At 31.4% G+C, this 16,210-nt stretch overlaps 1 protein-coding gene across 1 annotated transcript; it reads left to right on the top strand.

Moving 5' to 3' along the window:
• Positions 1-538: 538 nt before the first annotated feature.
• LOC135120817 (proteasome assembly chaperone 1-like) lies at positions 539-1,738 on the top strand. Its single transcript, XM_064045136.1, has 5 exons — positions 539-733; positions 795-1,099; positions 1,149-1,260; positions 1,359-1,424; positions 1,498-1,738. The coding sequence occupies exons 1-5, from the start codon at positions 608-610 to the stop codon at positions 1,699-1,701; spliced, it is 813 nt and encodes a 270-aa protein (XP_063901206.1). The 5' UTR covers positions 539-607; the 3' UTR covers positions 1,702-1,738.
• The last annotated feature ends 14,472 nt before the right edge of the window (positions 1,739-16,210 follow it).

The following is a 16,210-nucleotide window of genomic DNA, read 5'->3' as shown; positions in this document are numbered from 1 at the left end:
AATGTTCAAAGTAATAAACCGCAACTCTAAAAAAAATAGCCCTTGTGGGTGCAGTAAATTCGTTTCATGAGGACACAGATTCAAAAGAATGTTAACAAACTTAATTCATCCCATAATAAATATATTAATCAAAGCAAAAATCTTTAAATCATTAACATGTGCTATAGCTATACAAAAGCACTTACATATACAAATAGTTTTATATAAAGGTGCTGTATTCTAATAAAATTAAACACTTCAAGTAAAACAAAAAATATATCTTTCTATAGTTAAAACAAACAAAAATAAAGAATAAGGTAAACTATAAATTTCTTAATATTATATTTTGATGCAATACAAACTAGTCGGATTTAATATTACTTTGTTATCCATCAATAAATTGAAGTTTATTAACATAAGCATAAAAATTGCATGGAATAGAAAATTAGAAAGAAAATTTCTTCCGTTAACAGTAGTTTGAAGACAGCTTTAAGTTAATCCTAAAGATTTCCAACTGAGGAGCTGCCCCGGGAGCGCCTTCACAAGTGGATGTCAAGGTTGAGGGTTTCTGTTTCTGGCTTTGCATATCTTTCGCGACTACGTAAATTTAAAATATGAATTTGTGAGAATGGATCTATTAACTTCTTGGAAAACTGTACCTGTTCGAAATTATGAGGAAGATGACGACTTGGAGCTTAACAATACCGAAATTAGCAGTGAAAAAAGTGATTTCTTTTCATTGAAACCCGAATGGGTGATCTTTATTTGTTATGTTTGCTTAAAAAGTTTTGTTATCACTCGTACTTTCTTATGAGATTCCCAACTCTTTGGTAACCGATCTTGAGTGCGAGACTCTCGTTGTGAGTCTATCAGCTTCTTCATCAGCCTTGATATTGTCGAATGTTCGCCTTTCCTCTCAAGCTTTGGCCTCAATAACTGTTAAGCAGTTAGACTATAAAAAAAATCTAACCAAGTTCAACATTTTTTTGTACGAACTTGATCCAGACAATGAAAACATAAAGGGAACTCCGTTATTATTTTTGGACGCCAATAAACCTATTCATTTAAGTCAAAGTTTTGAGATTTCAAGGCTTTTATCCGAAAAACTTCAACCTAAAAGGTTTTATTTTACCCTGCGCTAAAAAATTGTTTACAATTTCATATACTAGAGTTGTTATTATGGACTCATTTGAAGAACACGACTATATATCGTTGCAACCTCGACCTCAATCACCTTTTGTAAAGTATCTGGCTACCTCTTTGTACAAAAGCACCTTTAAAGTTATTATTGTATTCTTTAATTACTTTTTAGGTGGTATACATTGTTATTAAGGTAAAGAGGCTAATAACTTAGTTTTAATCCCTATAATATATATTAGCCTCCCTGTTCAGAGTTGGAAGTTCCAAATGCGATTAAGAGCGTAGCAGCTTCTCTTCTTACTCATGTTAAAAAATATATATATATATTTTTTAATATATTGTTTATACATAAAATTATATTAATTTTACTTTTGACAGTGCGAGACTTTTAATATACCAGCAATCGGCATCTTTGTTTTCCAGAGTGGAGACCCCTCAAATATTGAGCTCCAAACTTTAACTTTATTGGAATCTGTTGTTTTCAAGTTGGTGGAGTTATCAAATTTAAAGTTGGTAGGAGACAAAGACAAGTATTCTAAATTTATAAGAGTCACAGAGCTGCCCATTTCACTTTACTTATAACATCGACGCCAGTAATATAAATAAAATGTTACCCATACTTATTTTTATTGGCATTTTATATAGAGTTTTAGCTCACCACCTACCTTGTTTTTAAATAATTTTAAAAAATAAAAATTTGAGTTTGATGTTAGTATTAAAAAAATTCAAGTTAATTTATATATTTAAAATAGCAAAGTAGATTTTTTATAACAAGAACTTAAAGCGAAACTATTTAAAATTTTTATTTATTCGTTTTACTAAATTTGTACTTAAAAAACCTCTTTCTTTTAATCTGCAAATATTTTTGAATTTGTTTTTTCCTACTTTAAAAAAAATAAAGATAAGTTAATATCGTTTCATATGACTTTGAATTTAAGAAAAGAAACTCATATAGGTCCGAAAAAGTGTCCTTTAGCAATCAGTTTCTTAAGGTTGGGGACATGACACCGTGCCCTTAACAACAACGCATCCAGATATTGGTAGCATTAATAACTATTTATATATTTAACAAGAGAGGACGTGTGGGTAATTATATTTATTTACAATTATTTTATAATCTGTGAATTTATAATTATTTCAAACTTTCCTGTGCTTTTTAAAAAAGAATATAAAAATTATTCATAAGCGTTATTGCAATAAGAATCTTTATTTAGCACTATTTTTTTTTAATTGATAAAAATATAAAGGTTTTTATACATTCCAAATCTTCAATAAAAAACTCATATAATACTGAAAAGTTAAAGATTGTAAACGAAATTAGTGAATACGTGAAACTTAACCTCACATCTTTATCGGAAGATATAGCCAATAAAAATATAAAAAATTTTTCAAACGGTTATAATTGAACGACATTTTCCTATAAAGTTTGACTTAAAAAATACGCGTAGTAATTTTTCAGTCACCCTTGCAGGTAACTGCAACACTCTTACCTCTTCTATTAAGAATAAAGTTGTTTTACAAAAGTTTTTGTAATGACAGGATTAACTGTTACAGTAATCGCTTTATGTTGTAGAAAAGTGATTTTTACCCCCAAAAATATTCTAAAAGCCTGCTAACGAGTGATTCTTATGACTACGACTTTGTATCTGAAAGCGGATGGTGCTGTACCACAGAGACAAAATTCCGTGCTATGTATTTTTTGAACGAGGTTTCGAAATAATGGTAGATGGATACATTCAAACATATAAGATCTACGAAGTTAATGTTTCTACTTTTAAGTTAACACTTTTTGGAGAAAGCGAGTAGACAAATGCTGTTCCTTAAAAAGGTATATGCGTTTAACTTCCTTTTCCTTAAATGATAAACCATATAAAAGCTTCCTTTTGTGTGTATGACTAAAATCTTCAGTAAACGGTTTAAACACGCTAATGAAGATTTTTTAGGTTTGAAGAACATTTGTTAAAGTTTGCACTAAAAACGATTATAAATATTACATTATATTAATAATTTAATTACAACATAAAAAATATATTATAATGTATATACCCAAGTAAAATAATGAAGTGGGTATAACGAAACATAAAATTGTTAAAGCAAGGAATGCTTTTGTTGACCTATTTTTTCAGCCTGTATTTTTAACTTTACAAAAGGTCATAAAATGCTTCCATTGTATAATAAATTAATTGGTCAGATCAGTTTTTACAAAATTTAACTTTGTTTAATTTGTGTACCATTTAATCCCTTATAGGTTCCTGGTTGCTATGTTTAACACTTGTCACCTAGGTTCAACTTGCAAGGATAGGTCTATGGAATTGACCCTAAACGACAGGCTCATTCTCTGAACAATCTCGGTAAGTTTGAGTACCATGCTCCAACATATTGGAAAGCAATCAACAAAACAAAAAAATGGTAAATTTGTTTACCAGTGAAAGTAAAACAAATCCGTTGAAAACTTCAGAGTTTTGCCATTAAAAGGTTAAAGAGTAGGTCATATTATTTTGTATGTGATAAAAAATTTGTCTTTTTTTTCTATATTTTCATTGGCAGAATTTCAGGTATGATTGGTTTCCTCAAGAATATAATTTTTCATGTGAATACTTAGGGGTTTGTAGGAGGATGAAGCTTAGAAGTGTCTATACTCTATGCTATTGGATAGCATAAAACGTTTTTAAATTTAATAAATATATTACTGATGTTAGAAAACGTACATTAACATATTTGGTTTGGCTTTTGATAATAATGGCCCCCTTGCATATTTTGAACATGTGAAGATCGATTTTCAGCTAATCAAGTAAGGCAGACTTTTATAAACAAAGGTTATGAACAAGAGTCTGCCGAAACACTACGATTTGTATTAAACAAAATTCCTTAGCGAACAGTAGTCAGACTACATAAAAGAATGGAGAAGAAATATAAAAGTTTTGGCTTTTAACTTTAGGAAAATCTAAAAAGTACTTTTTTGTAGGAGACTCTTAAGTTATTTTACTTTTGGTTTTTGCAAATGGTTAAAGACTTTCTTTATTTTAGGTTTGGAATTAGGTTAAACTGTGAAAGTGAATTTGAACCTTAGTACGCTTGGCGCTGTGTTTTAGGGTCTATTCGTGTATTTTTTTTACTTGAAGTACATTTTATCTCTTCAATCTTGTGATATATTTTATATATACGGTAAATTATAATATCTAGTAAGGTAGAATTTACGACCAAGTGAACCGTTTCATGAGCTTCTGCTGGTATTTCTATTAGTAGTATAAATATTTCAGATAACATCAATTAAATTAACTGTCTATATTACACTTCTTAGATTAACTTTTTTTGGTCTTTTAAGGGTCCTTGCTAGAAAGTACTCTTTGCTCTAATGACTTAATTATACTTCCACCGAATATTATAAATAGTCGAGGCTCATATATTTCTCGGTTTTTTTTTAACCTGTCTTATCTTTTTAGTTTCGTAGAAAATTTGTATTTTGCAGATGTAACAAGAGCAAAAAAACTGACGTAACCTTTTGAATATTTCAAAATTCTTAAAATTAAGTATTGTATATTTATAACAAGGTAAAAACACGGCCTTTATAACGTATATTTTATTTTAATTTAGAAAAACTTAGTTCCTTTAAATTTATTATTTTTTTTTTAAAGGTTAAATAAAAACTTAGGCTAAACCCTAAAAGAATTCAAGTAAAATTGTAGGTGGTAGTGTAGTTACAAAATTCAATTTTTCCTGTTTTAATAGTAATCCTTTAGATCACTAATTGACCTTACTTTTTTTGTTTGGTAAGTTTTGGTTTGACGTTTAATCAATTAGTTAGCCCTGCAAACTAAATGAACAAACTACAAGGCACAGAAGCGCGAAAAAGGAGAAAATTTTCATAGTTTTTTTTTTTTTACACTGGCATGCTACCACCGGTCTTTTTACTAAAACCTTAAGCCGCTTAACCTGAGTTCCCCTCTTCCGCAGGGGTTGGGGCCCGAGTGCCCCCTATTGTACGCTTTTTAGAAAGCTATAATGACTGTTTTGAAGGACTGAAAAAGCGGAAAATATCGGGCCCGGGTGCGCCTTTCGACCTAGTGTGGTGGAAAACCTCGAAAAACTATCACCTGTAGAGGCAAGGCAACCTTAGGCACAAGACTCGAGGTCCCTGGAGACACCAGCCAGCACCATTGCCATTTAGGCCTCCCCGACTATGAGCTCCTCACCTGAAAGGAGTCTGACCCCCAATAAACCTTTTATTAAGTGTATATGTATATAGAAATGTGGTGCTCTAGTGCAAAATAGCAATCATACATCAAAATTGCATCCGGAAGGAATTTATTTACCCGTAACATTCATGAGCAAAATATATGGAACATGCACTGCAAGAAAGTGTGATGACGAGATCAATCTACAATTTTACAACAGTTTGGATCACATATTAAGTCAAATAGAAGGACAGTGCACAAATAAAGTCTGCTACCTTGTCTCGGTGAAATTAATGCCCCTACCCGCAGGGTTGTAGAAGGATTTAGATTTGATGTCATATTAGAACAATATTTCAGTAATAGTCCAAAAAACTTGGATCATCAGTAATGCCCTAAATGCCTTATTACAACCGAAAACCAATCATAAAGTTGACACCCATTCGAATTCCTCATTCTAAAGGACACCCCACCCTTACAGGGGGAAAATAGATAACCAACTATTTTAAAGACCGAGCTACATCCTGCAAAGGCTGTCAGGGTCAGCTTTTAAGATTTCAGGGGCCATAATAAAAGAAAATGGTCATATTGAAGTGGCTACCTTAAAAAGAACTAATGGCACGACTTAAATGATTGTTGATACCTGAAACCTATCCTCATTTTATTAAAGAAAGAATTGTTGACTAATATCCAATATAAAAAACATGTTAACAATACGATAGAGTACACTGAGGCCTATCAAGCCGGTTTTTTTAAATTTATAGATCGTGGCAAAGCCATTTATGACAAAAATTTTAAAAGTAAGCTGTTCTCTGTAGGTATTTTAAATGAAAAAGGATTGGATACCTGTATATATAGTAATAGATTTTTATATATAAAAAAAACAAAATTATTGATCAAGCTAGAAAAGTTGTAAGTGGCTCGATAATACAGCACCCATAACATTAAAAATCAAGTGTAATTTCATCACTTCCATAGAACACTTTTAATAAGAGCATATTAGCTATCCTTACTAAAAAAAAATACTTATCCTGGTTTGTGGTATTTATAAAATCAAGATTGTAAAATTGGGCACACATGTAAGATGAAAAAGAAGTTAACAGAATAAGCGAAACTAATTATCAGTGTATTTCAGGACATTTAATGTATTATGATACCTTAAAATAGGCATATCGTCATATGAGGGACACAATATGTTTTAGTCACAGCAAACGCCTCAAAATGAAATAAAATATCTAATTATCTAACAGGTTGAAAGATACAATAAATAAATAAAAAAATGTAGAAATGAAAGGAAGTACCACGGCAGCTGTAATTGAGGAAATAAGAACCGACAGGGGAGGTGTATTCGTAAAAGCAAAGTTGTTCAGAACTACAAATGCAGGTGTTAAGTTGTCAATAATACCTAAGGATAATCGCAACACACGCTAAGTTGAGAGAACCAATCAATCATTGTGTAAGACACGTTGCTTATTAACAATTTAAATCATTACAAGGTTTCTAAAACGAAGCTTTACGTGACATTGTTTATATATTAAACACATTAAAAAAGAATAATGAAATTCGCTTAATGAAATTTATATTTAGAGCCAGCGGACTAAGTTACTAAAAACCTTCATTCATGTTACTAGTTGAAAAAAAATTCCCAAGCTTGGGCACTTGAGGGCACTCTCCTTCTTAAATCAATAAATTCGGTGAGTACACTGTACTTAATTTTACAACGGTGCAGATCTTAACATCCAGAGACATAGTATTTATTGAAGACATTTTATCCTTTTATATTTTCAAGGTCAACAACTTTTCGGTGCTCTCATCGATACTACGATGCGACATCAAGCAAACATTACAGCTGGGTGATATAACTTTTCGTGTACTAGCAACTAACGATAAAAATACTTTAGAAGAACTTTAATAGTCAGACAACTTATAATTTCGATTCTAGGAGTAACAATTACAAAGAATAGTAATAATAACTATAAGCGGTACCCTACTCATACCAATGATACACAGACAACTAAAGGTTATATTTGAAAGTCAAGAAAAAAATCTTGAAGATAGTAACTAGAAGGTTTTACAACCAGGTATATGCTCTTACTATAATAAACCAAGATATCATTTAAAACATAAGAACAAATAGTATAATTCTTATGCAATGGATACCATTAAAACTAAAACACAGTGTTTTACTTAAAAACAAATAAGACTGGAAAAATATAAATTTGCAATGATTATAAGCTCAATTCTAAAGGAAGTAGAGGATACAACTAATTAAAAGGTTTTAGAGCTTGTTGACAATGGAACTAAAGTACGAAAACTAGTAATGACCTTTTGATACAAAATTACTATTTAACATACTATGAATCCATGCAGTCGGAAAACAGAGATATTTACAGAGAAGCTGCTAATAAAGAACTTGAATCTTTGCTTGCCCATAATTTTATATGATAATATTGATATAAACAATAATATTATCACCCCGATTTCTAGATTGATAAACAAATTATTTGTAAAAGTAAACATTTGATAATTATCAGAAAACAATATAAATTTTTTTAAAATACTTTTTTCGGGAACGCTAACGGGGTATGGAACAGAAAACAAGAACTACTCAGGTATAAATGAAGAAAGTATAAGGGCCTTGCTCTAATATCTGAAACTCACTTGAAGAGTGATAATAGACTCAAAGTACGCACCTCTAAATCTTATAAGAGATGTCTTGATGCTTATCGTCACATCGAAGAACTTATTTTTAAAAGACGTCGCTTAAGGAGATAACACTTGATAAGGCAGACCCCTAGTAGTAAATTGGCCTTTAAAAGATTAGTAATATTATTAAACGAGTATTGCGACCTTTCGAAACGTAATATGGAAATGAAAACTGCAATCCTTAACTCTTACCGCTAACCTTTTCTGGCAAAAGGCATATGTGTTCCAACCTAGATAAAAACGGGTCGAGTCTCCTAAAATTAATAACGGAAAGTTATCTACGCAAACTCCGAAAAAGCCAACTTCTTTGTACGGACAGTGTACGACGCCATTATTGGTGGACAGAAAACACGAAGCACACATACTAGACCAAACTTCACTTTTTTACAGTTGTAGGAGACCAGACTCACTTCGGAAGCCTTTACGAATAAAGATGAGATACAATCTATAATCGACAAACTTTACTAGGAAATGCTTGGGTTCTGATAAAATTTAAATAATATGCTTAAAAATCATCCTCTAATCGCAATTAATTATCTTGCAGAACTCGTTCACTCGATTATCACCCATGGTTTATTTCCTTAAGAGGGAAGTCAGCTGAAGTTGTTTTTATAGCGAAAACATCTCGTCCAAGAACTACGCTAAAAAATATGACCCTATTAGCCTACTTTTCTGCTAAGGAAAAGTTACAGAGGTTGTACTTCTTTTAACGTTACAGAATTTGTTGATAATGAAAGCCTTATCCCAGTTTATTAATTTGTTTTTTGAAGGAGCTATTCTACCACTCAACAAATCTTAAGGTTGGTGGAAAACACAAACAAATGGTTTTAATTACAAGTAACTACTGTCATGGTTTTTTTAAGAGATACAAAAGGCTTTCGTTAAAGCATGGCAAAGGTCTCCATACATAAAATGATCAAGTGTGCACCCGCGTACCTGATACGGATTATAAAGTCATAAATCAGCACTAGATCCTTCTTGCTCCGTGTAGGAACTGAACTATCAGATTCCAAACTACTTAACGCTGGGGCCCTTATTGTTTCCCATTTTTTTCTAAGTACGTTTGGTACCTCCCCTTACCTCATAAACTTCCTTGGTGTTTCATGCCGATGACACTGTTATCTATGGCAGCATAAAATCTCTGCCTCTTGAAATTAAATATACGCAATCCTACCTTAACTTATTTGAAGATTGGCTAACAACGTGGAAAGTAAGCGTTAATCCTTCAAAGAGCCACGCCATGCTTATCTCAAAAAAAAAAGAAATAAAAAGGTACTAAATGTTTCTTTTTAATATTCTCTTCTCCTGGAATAACCAAGTCAAATACTTCGGTGATATTATTGATAACAAACTCAAGTGTAGACTCACATTGAAATATGGTTAAACAATTAGAAATACGGCACACGCTTTATATCCGCTTATATGTAAAAATATTATCCTTAACCTTGATAATAAGTTAATTATCTACAAAGCTACGTAAAGACCAGTGATGAGTTATGCATCAGTAGCTTGAACCTATTCCTCGACCTCCGATATAGGTAATCTGCAAGTTATGCAAAATTACTTATTAAGAATATTTACAGGAGCTCTTTGGTATATAAGGCTCTCCCAATTAAAACATGAATGAAAACTAGAACTATTTTTAAAGTTTACTAAGCGCTTAGCGGAGGATTGCATCGAAACATCTGAATGTAGATTACTAGCTGGTTCTTCTAAATTATAGCCCCTCTCACTTTCCATATATAGAGACCGAAACATCTTACTGTTTACAATGATAATTTTAAATGGAAAATTTTTACTATTAAATTATACAATAATTCTGAGAATGTAGTAAACAAGGAGTAATAATATTAGTAATAGTATTAATTAGTAGTAATAATAAGATATTAGTGGTAATATCTAATGTATCATTAATCAAGTATCAAGGCGATATAATATATTAAAACTATTGTGATATTAATGATGACTCATAATCGCTATAAAATAATAGCGAGTAAAGAATTATTTTTTTTAGTTTTATAAGGCTAGTAAGGATTTCTCGCATGATCTATTTTTTAAAAAAAAGTCCTAATAAGGTAATTTTCAATTTTGGCAGTTTCACTTTTTAGTTGAGCATGGCTTTTAAAGGTAGCATTTGTGCATAAGGAGAACCCTCCCGAACCTTCTCACTTGGAGGAATGTGGGATTCAGCTACTTAAGTTAATTTACTTATAACGTCTGTACCATGAGAGTGCGAAAAAATAAATAAATAAAATAAAAATTTAATATCTTTACAAGGCTTCAAAATAAAAATAAGATAACCACGTAGGCAAAAGGAAGAAGCAAAACGAGGTAGGTAAAATTTATTGGGCTTCGCGAGTAAAATATGTACAAATACTTCTCCAGACTTAGGACAGAAGATTAGCCATCACTATTAAAGTTATATGGTGGCCATTATTGTTTTATGGTAGTTTTTGGCTAACACCATAATAAGTCAAACAATTAGTTTAAAGTGGTACTGACTCCAAAAAGATACCAAAAAATTTTGTAAATGACAAGGGGTTTTTCCCTTGTCCTTTTTAAGTCATCATCTCGCTTACTTATTACCATGGCTAAAATTCTATAAAACCTATTCATACAGTTTACATAACTACAGTCGTTTTACATACTAAGTTACAAAAACCAGTCTGTGTACACATACCTCAAGGCCTACATCTTTTATTGAGTAAAAAATAAATTTTCATTAGAGAAACCTTCTTCTAGACACTAGGAATAAAAAAAAGTAAATGCGTGTTAAGGGTTAATGTTGCTAGAGTTTTTTATAAAGAGTTGAGCTTGCAGACTAAGAAGATATGGTTATTCATAGAATAAAAATGATTCGTGCATTTTCTACTTCAACAATTATAAAACAATTATAGATACCGATGTGTTGATGACTAGCAGTATAAATTGGAAATAATAATAAAAATCTTTCTGATGTGCAAAAGGAGTATAATACAGAAAATACAGAAAACTTTAATAAATTTTGGGGGTTAATAGAATAGTTAAAGGAGATTGTCATATAACAGCTCAAAGGTATATATATTGAACAACTAATAATAAAATTCCCTATTGACAAAATTTAAATGTAGACCACCTTTGCCCACCTGTGCTAAAATTAAACCCCCATCGGCGTAGACACTTACACTGAATATTACAGACTAATTTTAATATTTACGTAGTACTGGTGATAGGGCCTGATACCTCATACGCGATATCTATACTGAGCTGATTCCACCACTGCAACAATAAAAAAAATTGTAAATTGGCACTTAGGATACTTAATCATTTATATCAAACAAGAGACCTTTCTATGAAGGGTAGTGACTATTCTGACGACAGTTTCTTAATTGAGTGTCCTTGTAATTCCTCTTGGGCTGATATTTACGCTTATAAAACCACCCTGGGTTGTATCATTTTAGTAGTTAACGGATCTCCAGTGTGATGGTTTTCTTAAATAGATATAAAAAATTAAAAAAAATGTTCTTGTAAGGCAGAGTACATTGCTTTTAGCAAGGTTATATCAAATACATTGGCCCTAACATATTTTTAAAAATTCTACTAACAAGAATTAAAAGTAAAAACTAATACTGACAACGAAGCAGTAAAAGACATAGTAAAAGGTGATGCGTCGAATAAGAGGATAAGATAAATTGGCATGACTGATCACTACAGTAAGGATGAATTTTCATTTAATATAAACCCATATGATTTAATATAAAGATATAATTGAAAAGCCACTCTCATTTCAAAAACATAATTTCCTTCTAACTGCTTTGTTAAAAACTAATATTTGATATAGTTATAGACTAAAACTACGAAAATCTCAAAATTGTATGTAACTGAATTCCCAATCATTTTTAATTTAAATACTACGTATCAAAGCGATACCAACCTGAGTAAAGTCAACCCTCTATCCTTTATTTCTTTGTTAGGTACTCCAAAATACTGGGACATTTCCCAGCGTCGCAGGGCCAAGTTCGACAATTAAAGATAATGCTTATACGACGCCAGAGAGTCCAATTCTTACTTTACGAGAAATCACAAGGTAGATCCCAAGCAACAAGCATTAACCTAACCACAATTTTGATTTTGAGATCAAAGTGGAAGTACTTCATTGTCTTCCTAATATAAGGTGGAGCCTAAGAAGCTTCACTAGATGCTATCAACCATTTTATTATAAAAGAAAACACTTTACACTATTGCTTTTGAGCGTCATTAACCGGAACTCCTAAAGAGGACGCCATACAGTTAAGTACGAATAATTCGTTATATGGGTACAAGTACGACCTTAGGGACGGCTAGAATGGACAAAATTCGATTTAGAAAATATACAAGAGGCACACCAAGGTATGAGGGCAAATCCATGTTGCTTAAAAACCGTTAAAGGGGCTTATAAATTAAAAAAGTATTTTCGAATTACAAAGGGATTAACGAAGTTTTTAACAGTGTACTTTTAAGTGTGCAAATTAATTACAGAGCCAAGATCTTGTGGGTATTTTAAAAAGAATATATTAATAGATTAATCACTTATTACGACATGAAAGAGGCTAACACTTTAAAATGAGGAATTACTTAGGTAATATTTAAAAATTGTTCTTATCAAAAACTCATAGGAACACTACAATAATTCAAAATTTGCTCGAGTCTTAGTAATCAGTCAACAATGGGGTGCGTTTGAAACTTTGTAACGTGACCTAAAAGGGACAGAAGATATGCTATTGCAGCAATTAAGAAAGAAAGCTTAAAAATCTCTATAAATTATGATATTAGTTACGCATCAAAGGCCGATAGAAAATCCAGCTCAGCTAGTGTATGTCTTAGAGGAACAACCAGCGGGTAGCTGTTTTTTTTTCAGGAGAGGAATACACAGCAACTGCTAAGAGTACGAAAATGAATGAATGCCTTTTTAAAAAAAAACTTAAATGCGTAGTTGATTATCCCATTAGTTTGTTTTGACCCAAAAATAACCCTCGATACATAGAGCACATAACTTAAATGGAACGAAGTTATCGAGACATAGATTTAATTATCATTTTGTTAAATGAAAATGAAAAGAAAGAGTGACTTTTTAAAGTACTCTCATTCAATAAAAAGTTTTAACTAATTTCCTTACTAAATGTATAGCTGGTTTCAATTTACTAACCTAGTCTCGAGGATAACTAGCTGTGACTGTGTGATTCAGGGGGTGTGTTAAAAAAAATTATGTAGTCACATATTTGTATATCTTTTGTTTATTTTCTTATAATAAATGCATTTTATCACTTTATACCTATTATTAGGTTTTGCAACTTTCTTAGTAAAATTATTCATATAGACATGTATATGAAGCACTTATTTACATTCAAGTAATATGCTGTTAATTGCTAATTGCTGGTCTCTAGTTTCTTGATCTTGCGTCAATAGATACCGTAATTTGGTTAAGTTATTTTTTTATTAACAGGAGCTTGTCTCTTTTTTAATATAAAAAGGACCAGTTTTTTACTCTGTCAGATGTAACGGCAGACAGCCCGTTTACTTTAATAATATATCAAATTATAATTATGTGTTTATAAAATTAGTATTCTTGGAAGGCAAGGTAAATGAGCATAAAGTTTTTCTTTTGACCCTCAAGCTAAAATTTGCGCGTCAAACCATTTTTCCTAAAAACGCTTCAGGATTACTTTATATACAACTATTGTTTATAGTATTGAGTGGCTGCTCACAATGAGCAGATATAAAAATTTAATGAAAGGCAACAACGCATAATAAATTGTAGTTTCCTGGAAATAAGTGCTCCTACTGTTTAGAGAGCAGGAGGCGGCTTAACAGAATTATATCTTTAAAGTGTATGTTTAGTTATTTAGATATAATAGCTGTTAAATTTTTTTTATTGATAACTACTCCTTTTTTGTTATGTGTAAATAGTTTCTGATGTACATTACTTATAACCTAACTACGCCACATATTAAAACGAACAGGTAGAGGTTTCCACTACAACGAAGGCAGTGGTGCTGCAAAACCAGGGTAGTAATAATCATATTTATGTAACTTTTGTTTGAAAGTAACAAAGAAGAATAAAACTACAGAACAGAACGAAATTAAGATGAGATAATCGACTCCCAACCATAAAAAGAATAAACTTAACTTAGATCTTCAGCCAAGCCGGCTAATCTAATTGCAAAGGTTACAAAAGTTAAACAAATACACGTGTTTGAAGGCGTGGGGTATCGCGTTAAAGCCAAGACAAAGTACTACACATATACCGAGTTCTTCTCTGGTGTTTAATTATATATCTGTTTTTACTATCTTTGGTTTGAATATAAAATAAGCTGCACAAATTTTTTTTTCAATTTTTACAAGTGTTTATCTGTTTAAACACAAACTCTAATGTTAAGTAAAAAATGATAATAAATATAAAAATGCTAAAGCTGTCGTTTTTTAATATGAATACCCTTACTTAATTTAATCATTTATATACAACTTATAAATTTTAGCATCTATGTTTTGAAATTTTTGGTTTTGGTTTGCGAGCATAACTTTAATTGAATCTATGCAAGCATCAACTTCTTCTTTCGTTATAAATATTGTATTTTTCGTCTCTGAATTAAAATTTCCAAATTGTAAAAATCGTTGAGGTTTTTCCACAGGGTCTTCAACAATCCAATCATCCATGAACATTATACCCACCAAGTCCAATGGCATGAACTCAGGTAATAATACAATTAAGGGAAGTAATGCCATGTTTAGTATTTCAAACGTTGAAAGGATGAAACTCTGGTGGTAAGGGGCGATCATAACATGGAAGTCATTTGTGGTTTTTTTTTTAATGCCCATAGTTAACCTCTCAAACATATTTTCACTCGGCAGCAGAGGCGTTCCTAATTTTAGTATTTTAGTAGTTCTAGAGTCTTTCATGGTAGAGTGCAATAGCAAGTCGTATTCGAGATCATTGGAATACCAATTGCTTTCAATTTCACTAATCAAAAAATGAGAAAGAAAAATAGTTCTTTTGGTTGCGTTTTTAGTTAAATTAGTAAACCAAGCTTCCATATCTTCTCCACCTTTAAACTCGTGGAAAGGGGAGGAGTTACCATTAAAATATAGAAGGGTGTGCCCATCAGTTGTGTTTTTTATACAAAAAATATCTATGGCAAACACTGTTTTTCTTGGATGTAATAAAGATATGAGGTTTCTTGGTTTAGTTTTAAGTAGTCCTACAGGAAAAACTTCATAGGTATCATTTAATCCCAATATGGCGCTCAGTGCAAGAGCTGCCCCCCGTGGACTCAAGCTTTTTTCCTTAACTTGCTGAACCACTCTCTTTACCGCGGCGAGACGCATGTGATCCGTATAATTCATTAGGTTTCTGTCCCAGTAGTTTCGTATATAATCTTGATATATGACCATCAAGTCAATACTATCAGATATATCTTTAACACGCTTAAGAGAAACATTCCACCAAGTTTCTGGAGTAAAGTTTAAAATATTGTTGGTTTTAAACATTCCGGAATAAACGTAAATTGGGCTGAACGTAGAGATGCTTTTACATGACGACATATTTGCGATTGGCATTGCTTTGTAATCAAATGAAGGGACGATATTTTTCAAATGATTCAAGTGAAGAAGAGGAAAAGAGGGACTGCAGTTAGTTTTCATCTTCTCAAATAATTCATATCTGTTCCAACTATCTTTGAGAAGACAGTGGGCCAAACTTTCAGAATATGTATGAAAGCGCTCGAATTTTAAATCAAAAGGATTAGCTGCATAAATAATGCTTGCGAAATGAATTTTGTGAGCGTCAATTTTCTGATTTAAGAATAGCTCAATTTTTTCTTCTAACACAGACTTTGCTATATTCAGAGGAGACTTGAGTATTTCAAGTAGCAAAACTGTATTTTAAAAATTATAATATCACGATAATTAGAGTAAATGAAAAAACTTACCTCTCTCAGCGCAAAGTAAAACCCAAAGTGTTGCCTTCACGTATAATTTTATAAGCTCTAAGTTATATATATTTTATAACCAATTGTAATCCATAATAATGCACATAGATATATGATAAGTACCCATATTGACGGAAGGCTTAATTAAAAAATTCGAAGGGTAAAGTTATATGTGCCCTATAAGCCTTTAATAATTTTTTTTCGTTCAATAAAAATTTAATCACAAAATTTTAGTTTTATTTCTAGTATTATTAACAAGCGCTAACAAAA

The sequence above is a fragment of the Zophobas morio genome, unplaced genomic scaffold (genome assembly GCF_036711695.1).
Source record: "Zophobas morio isolate AGI-343-1 ecotype UQ-CSIRO unplaced genomic scaffold, CSIRO_AGI_Zmor_V1 ptg000422l, whole genome shotgun sequence".
Lineage (NCBI taxonomy): Eukaryota > Metazoa > Arthropoda > Insecta > Coleoptera > Tenebrionidae > Zophobas > Zophobas morio.
Note: the sequence above shows the minus strand (reverse complement) of the source record. Positions and strands in the feature narration are given on the sequence as shown.

Bases quoted from the DNA above. Each gene is read 5' to 3' on its own strand.
- LOC135120817 (XM_064045136.1), top strand. From the start codon at position 608: ATGGATCTATTAACTTCTTGGAAAACTGTACCTGTTCGAAATTATGAG. The intron at 1,100-1,148 runs GTTTTATTTTAC...TTCATATACTAG, and splicing joins GAAAAACTTCAACCTAAAAG to AGTTGTTATTATGGACTCAT. The intron at 1,425-1,497 runs GTTAAAAAATAT...TACTTTTGACAG, and splicing joins CAGCTTCTCTTCTTACTCAT to TGCGAGACTTTTAATATACC.